Raw genomic sequence first — 7,467 nt, 5'->3', positions numbered from 1 at the left:
GCAGGACACAGACCATTTATTCTGCTCTGTTTGCAAAAGTGGGTGTGTGTGGGGGGGAAAGAGAGAGAATGTGGGTGTATTAAATAGCAACAAATTACAAATAGGCAGGAATGGGAGGAGATAGTAGTGTAGCATTACAGGCTGGTAAACTGTGCGTGTGCGTACTTTCCTCTGACCGTGTGGATAGACAAAGGGTGAGGATTGTGAGACTTAGTGAGGAACGCAGCATACTGCTGATCAGTGCTATTGATGGTGGACACATGACCTCAGTGTAACTGACAGACAAAGGACACATAACCTCCAACAGAAAAACACCGAGTGGATGATTAGGCCCAAAACAATGCAGCAATACATTCAGGCTACAGCAAAATCTTGATCATGTCTCTGTCATGTGCTCAGCAGTTCATGTGAAACATCTTTTATGCTGACTGCTGCACGGCACACTTAAAGAAACAGTTTCCATAAGAGGGACCAGGGTGATGTCAGGAATATTCCAGTAAGAACACACACAGGGGGATGTTTACCTTTATTGTTGATTACGGGGGCACTGGTGCCTTTGCAGACGGTGACAACACTGCGCTGACCTGACGGCCTGCTGCCCCGCTGCCTTCAGTGCACAGGAAGGCCAGCTTCCTGTTTTTCTGCCCCATCAGTTTGGAGGACAAAAGCACAATGTGGGATTGACACAGGAACACAATCAGCACCCGGCACATGTCAAGTCCACAGAGCAGCCACCTACACACTGTCACACCCGTGCACACAACCCAAGGATGATGGTTCATTTAAGTAAATCATTATCCCTAACAATCACAATCAGCCTTGACCTGAGCTGCAACAGTAAACATACACACTTACTGGAATCTAGGGCACTTTTATTGAGGTGTGCTTCATTTGATTTATCATTTAAGCAATGTCAGATAATGTTTTCATTGGCTCAAGAGAAAAGAGATGTTCACCACATTGGTAAATCTGTTTGTTTTTAATGATTCACCATCATTTTCTCTGTAACTGAAGTCCACACGCTAGTTTTCCAAAACTTGCACATGAACATAACTGTGTGAGTGAGTGAACGACAAATTTAGAACATCATATAAAACTACTGAGCTGGACAACCACAGAGGTAAGACTGTGCAGGGCAGCAGAGAGAGAGAGAGAGAGAGAGAGAGAGAGAGGCGCCGCTCACATCCCGCCATTGTCCAGCTTCCTAAAGGCTTCAGAACCAGGGCTTCCTCAGGACACTACACAAGGCAGCGTGTTAACTTAATAAAAACACACACACAGCTTAATAAAACAGCACACACATACACAGAAAGTGCAGAGTTGACTGCCTAATACTCTAATACTGACCACTTTTGGATTTAATGGCCAGTGGTAACTATAATAAATATTAAAAGCAGTTGTCAAAGTAAAATCAATTATAAGCTCTTCGGTTGTCATTTATTTATATGTTAATTATCTGTTTGTCATGTATGCACACATTTTTATTTATAGTCATAGAAACTAACTGCTTCTCTTGCCAACTGCTTATAATGATGGGAAATGTGTCTGTTACACAATATGAGTCAGAAATAGGGACTTGAGGCTTCCTCAGGTGGAGTTTTAGCTTGAGGAGGTTCCTGATAGTCAACTTATAGGATGTAGACTAATCTCCAGGCTCAGTTAGGGGGATTCCCTCTCATCTCTATAAGCTGTTTTCTAAGAAATGTAGGACTTAGAATTTGTTACATGATATGAAAATCCTAAAATGGAGCTAATTGGAATGAACCAATAGAAAAAGAATTGTTGTTGTCTTGTTTTTCTCTTTTCATTCCATCGCAAGGTAATGGATTTACTGAGAACCTGCAAACTGCACCACTACACAGTCTGATAAACTCACCTGATACTGAGCTACATGCTGTTTTTATGCAAAGTGCAACTGAATTCACGGTTAAATTGCATTGTATGATCTCTCTCACTTGATTATTTCTGCAGTTTTGCCTTTTTGCTATATCAGTATAAGTTTAATAAGCTGCTCCTTTGTTTTCTCACAGTCTGGATGTTGTTCAGTGTCTGGGGTCATTGACTTTTCCTTGCATTTGACCAACCTCACTTGTTTTTGTCTGACTAATGGTTGTGGGAAACAGCGGATGGGTGTCTCACCGTTACATGGAGATCTTTCCACGTTGATACCACTGAACAAACACAACACTGAGCCATGATTGCATGGATTGCAGCTCTGTTTTTAATTCTACAAAGTGTCAGGACCAAATCGGATTTATACCTATGTGTGCTGTCTGGGCAGAACTTCACAGGCCAGTTAAGGTAGTTCATCTATTGTGATTCTTCAGTCAATACAACAGGCCCGTCAACAGTGTCATAATTAACCTGGCCTCCACCTCCTCCTTCCCCAGCAGCTCCACCGTAAATAATCCAATTAACTAATTTGCTTACGTCTGTATTCCAGAAGAGGGCGGTGTCATAACAGTTTTAGCAACAAGCCCAGCCCAGCACTGCACAAACACCAAGTCGTTTAATATAGCCTCCTCTGACTCCTCAGATCAGTTTCAAATATTCCTTGTAGTTCTCTTGAAATGTCACCATTGTGATGCGTAATATTGTGCCCAGTTTTAAATCAAGGTGATTTGACTAATTCTTAAAATTATTTAAAATGTTTCAGGCACTCAGGATCTGTAGTTAAAGACCCACCTGGCGTGACAAATGAAGTCAGGCCCGGGTCTTGTTATCATTTCAGACTTCTTTCAGAGTGATGAGGGGTACAGCGTCCCCAAAGCGCTCACAGCAGCCCAGAGTGACGTCGCCAACCCGGGATAAAAAGAAAGTGATCAAGTGAGCCATAGTGAGGCGGAGCAGAACCGGGAACCAGGATGTTTTACTTTCACAATAACGTGAAGGAAATTCTTCGAGATTACCTTGAGAAGCACTTAATGGCAGTTTTACACAAGCTGGGCTGCAAAGTGCTCCTTTAAAACCACAGAATAATTTAGAACATAGCAGTGGTTGAAGCAGTATTTGGTGTGAGTGGTGACACTGAGCTTCACATGAGCTGCTGAACACCTTATTATGATACTGATAATAAAGAGACTATATTTGAAAACTAATGTTTGATACATTTTTAAATCTACATTATTGTTTTGTCAACTATTTAGAATTGATGTTCAAACTAAGTAAGGTATCCCTTGGAATACACTTTGGTTAGATTAGATTCAACATTACTAAGACAATGAAATGCAGTTTAGCATGTAACTAGAAGTGCAAAAGAAAAAAATAAAAATGCAGTGCTAAGTCTAAGTAAAAGAGCTTTAAAGAGAGTATGAATGTGCTAAGATACAAACAGTATCAGTACATTGCATTTAAGTGTCCTAAGAGATGAATATCCAAGATGTAGTAATGAAGTAATCCATCCATCCATTATCTGTACATCATTTAATCCTCATTAGGGTCACGGGGAGGCTGGAGTCTATCCCAGCTGACTTAGGGTGAAGGCAGGGGACCCCCAGACAGGTCACCAGTCTATCACAGTCTATAAGTAATGTGTATTATGGAAAATGGGATATATACACAATACGATAAGATATTAACAGAATCAGCAGAGTCATACGAACACGTTAACTATAGATTAAAATAGGCTGTAGGTAAAATAAATATGCTGGATAAATAACAATGTGAAGTGAAATAAATATAAACATAAAGACAGGGAGAAATGGCAATATGAACAGTGTGAACAGTATGAACTCTAGATATGATAGCCTTATATTTAAGAACCTTTGTAATCAATGTCATTAGAGAGTTTTGTTTTGGTCTTTGGATATTAATGAGCAAATTAAGCGATCCTGGTCTATTGTGCTTAAAACCCCGTTTAAGATTAAGGTTTGCCAGGAATAAATGAAGGATTAATTAGAGGCAGGGACTGAAAAACAACAACAAAGCTGTACATTGTTTATTTATGTAGCCAAGGCATGCTGTGTTATTTATTTATTTAAAAACGCCATCAGATTTTTTTAATGTGTCAAAGTTCTTTATGTTAATATGGTTGGTAAAGGTCAATAAAAAGGGAACTATGGTTGCAAAGGCCTTTTGTTTTTGAATTTGAGGATTTTATGGCAATTTTATTAGTTCTTTTATGTCCAGTAAAGCATTTTTGTAAAATGAAATTTTAAAAAAAGTCCTATAAGTAAAGATGATGTTACGCTAATACGAACATTTTTTAGCTCAACAAAAACCTCTTAGCAAGAGGTTCTTTAAAAAACCCACTAACAAACTGTTCCTTTAGGCACACCACAGGATGTAAGCAAAAATAAGTTCTTTCTGGAACCCTTTTCAAGAGTTATGGACCCATCTGGTTTTCTTTTTAATAACAGAACTTTGTAAAAAAAAATAAATAAATAATAATAATTAAGTGTAAGAATTTACATCATTTCCTTAAACATATATGTAAGATTTTGGGTTGTGGACTGTTAGACAAAATAACATGGTACAAGACATCAGCTTAGGAAATGAGAAACTGCCTGACGGGCATTTGTTTCTGTTTTCTGCTGTTTTCTTCACTAAATGATTATATGATAATGAAAACAATCATAAGTTGCAGCTCTGATTTTTTGCTATTACCTGCCACCAAACCAAATAACTCAAATAAAATGGAGAAGCTTTAGCACTTATTATTATTATTATTATTATTATTATTATTATTATTATTATTATTATTATTATTATTATTATTATTATTATTATTATTATTAATAATAATAATAAGCTTGCTTTATGTTGAAAGGGAGCACCGGAGCCCGTGTTGACAGCGTGTGAGAGGCGCTCGGTGACGCGCTGGGGGAGCGCGGCGGAGCTGGGATCAGCCGGGAGCGAAAATGTGAAGGTGGAATCCGAGTGAGCAGCATTCTGTTGTCACTGTTTCTCAGAAGAAGGAGGAAAAAACACAGCCGACGTTCACACAGTGGGGAGGGGAGATTTATTCGGATTTTCTACTAATTACGGGAATTATCCTCGCTGATATTTCTTCTCTTATATTTTTTATACCCCTATTTCTGTGTGTCCACCTTCTCAGGAATTGACTGGAAGCAGTGAGTGCTGAGAGTGAGGAGCATTATTTAATGGATGTTCATTCTTAATTGCACAATTTCGGAGGGAATAAATTGCCTTCGTGAAGATTTTGTCGCGCTTTATGGGATTATTGTTTGACGGAGCTGCTTTGTTTTGGATGAGAACACATTGGGCATCATGAGTTCCAGTGGTAAGTCCATTCTTGCGCGCTTTATCGCTCCACTTGAAGCGCAAGGACAATACATATGGGTGAGAGAACTACCACAGAACAATAGTAGGATAGAAAATCTAACATTTGCTGGAATATATTACAGATGACAAGCCTTCTTTATAATAAGGCTGGAATCAGTGTTTGACTTTAATGTCAAAATACAGAAATATTAACTGTCATAGTCATATAAAATTAACATTTTACCTTGGACTGATGTGAAAGTGTCTATAAATGTTGTGTGCCGAACACCTACAGCAGACTTGGAGAGAATAGTAGAGCCAAATATATCTGGAGGTCAAAGTGGCGTTTGCTGGGTTCATCCACAAAGATGCATTATTAGGATTCTTCATCCACACAACAGCTGTTGCTTGAGCCTTCACAATATCTGCTCATTTGCTCTTCTTTGCACTTCTCTTTCTCCTCCTGGAGGCTCTCAGCTGTTGCCACTTTTTTTTAATGAAAGTCCACCTGTCTACTCACATGTTCATCTCAGGAGCAGGAAACCCTTGAGTCTGAGGTTTTGTGACCCGGCTGCAGCAGGGTCTCATGGAGTTTAGTTGTGTGTGATGCGCCGCATGACGAACAAGTCTGACATCCTCAGGGCTCCTGTCATACTTATCCCAGAACACTAAGCTGACCTCGTATCAGCTGACTCTGACCCTGATCCTCTGCCAGCTGAATCAGGGCTTTCCCTGCACGGCTGGAGGGTCAGCTTGTGTGCGTGTGCGCTCATATGCATGCCTCCACTTTGTTGTATTTACAAGTTGTCACTGGGTGATTTACAAGTCAGACTGTGTAGATCTGAAGGCTAACTTTTTAAGAAAATCCCTCCCTCTCTCCTGTCCCTTAGCTGTCAGGAAGGCCAGCTGCAGTCTGTTGAAGTTGATGTGCACCAGGTGCTCTGAGAACTGGTGGTGTCAAGCGCTTCCTGTCCACCCTCCGGTATTACTGCATCATTCATAATCTGGGCTGTCATTGTGTGGCACTACATTATTCATCTGGTGCTCTTAACTCAGTGGTACGCAGACGTTGCCTGACTGCCTGACGGGAGTGCGGTTTGCAGCTTCTTGCGCTCTGAGACAATGAGCATAGTTCTTTTGTTAAGCTTCAAAATGCTTCTCTCAGCTGACACCGAGGGGGAGGAGCACATGCAGCCAACATGTGGAGAGCTGTCATAGGCCCTAGTGACTTTTGCACCAAAATGATGGCACCTGAAACACACACAAAAGCAGCACGTGAACATGTGGTATAAGGATGGACGCATGCATTTAACAGCACGTGGGTTTGTCAGCATTGTCACGGCACACAGACGGTGATGTGACATGTGTCTGTACTCTGGCTTTAGGCGTTGAAGCACTGCAGGCTTCTAAACCGAGAACATCTCCCCTCCTCCTCCTCCTCCTCCTCCTCCTCGTCCAGTCAGTCAAACATATGTCCCCTTCTTTGCTTTCAACACTCAAGGTTTGGACATGAATGGGCCTGCTATTCCTCGCTGTGTGCAGTTTTCTGCTGCACTGGGTGTGATTGCCTAGAGGCCATCAACACACACAGAGTAATTACACACAGCTCTGACCGTCTGTCTTCATCTTCTGGGCCGTCTATCTCTCATGGTCACTGGGTTTTGGCCGTATGTCTGGACCGACTCCTATTTTCTGCCTGGCTGGCAGACGACGCAGCACTGCGGGTGGAGCAGGTCAGCGTTTGATGGAAAAGGACCTCGGTTTTACATATTTACTGTGGTAACATGGAAGATAAGAAACGGCCTTGTCGGTGATGGTAATAATAGTGGATTCTGAGAGGTTTCTGTGGGATTGGGTACGTACAGTTTGTGTGTTTCCAGGGAGTGATAAAACACATGTTGATCAATATACTGATCATTGAGCTCAGGGACCTGAGGGGATCTGCAGAGACATACATCACAGGCAGCACTGACACTTCTCCTCTGCTCTTGCTAAGATCTCAGGTATCAGACAAAACACATCCAAAAAACATAGAGAAATTTAACACAACATGTTGGGACTGTAGCCATTCTTAGTTTTTAAAAAAATGTTCTCTTGTGCAAACTACAATTATGACATTTATAACAATCTAGTCTCATGTGGTCTTTTTAGCCACCCAGAACTGTATATCAGTAACATTTCATAATAAATATTCACAGTTTCCAGACAACACATCCTAAAGACTTTGGCAATATGTGACATTTC

The 7,467-nt window shown here is 40.9% G+C and overlaps 1 protein-coding gene across 8 annotated transcripts in view; it reads left to right on the top strand.

The window, feature by feature from the left end:
* The first annotated feature begins 4,826 nt into the window (after positions 1 to 4,826).
* The window catches only part of ablim3 (actin binding LIM protein family, member 3), a 49,064-nt gene continuing 46,423 nt past the window's right edge, over positions 4,827 to 7,467 (top strand). For 7 of the 8 annotated variants that reach the window (XM_035942876.2, XM_035942881.2, XM_035942877.2 and 4 more), the window contains exon 1: positions 4,827 to 5,242. In XM_035942876.2, coding sequence (XP_035798769.2) covers positions 5,230 to 5,242 — 13 coding nt within the window. In that variant the 5' untranslated portion in view covers positions 4,827 to 5,229. The remainder of the gene's footprint in view (positions 5,243 to 7,467) is intronic. The other variant, XM_035942883.2, reaches the window with a different exon arrangement.

The sequence above is a fragment of the Amphiprion ocellaris genome, chromosome 13, assembly GCF_022539595.1.
Source record: "Amphiprion ocellaris isolate individual 3 ecotype Okinawa chromosome 13, ASM2253959v1, whole genome shotgun sequence".
NCBI lineage: Eukaryota > Metazoa > Chordata > Actinopteri > Pomacentridae > Amphiprion > Amphiprion ocellaris.
This window is presented reverse-complemented; position numbering and strand designations above follow the sequence as displayed.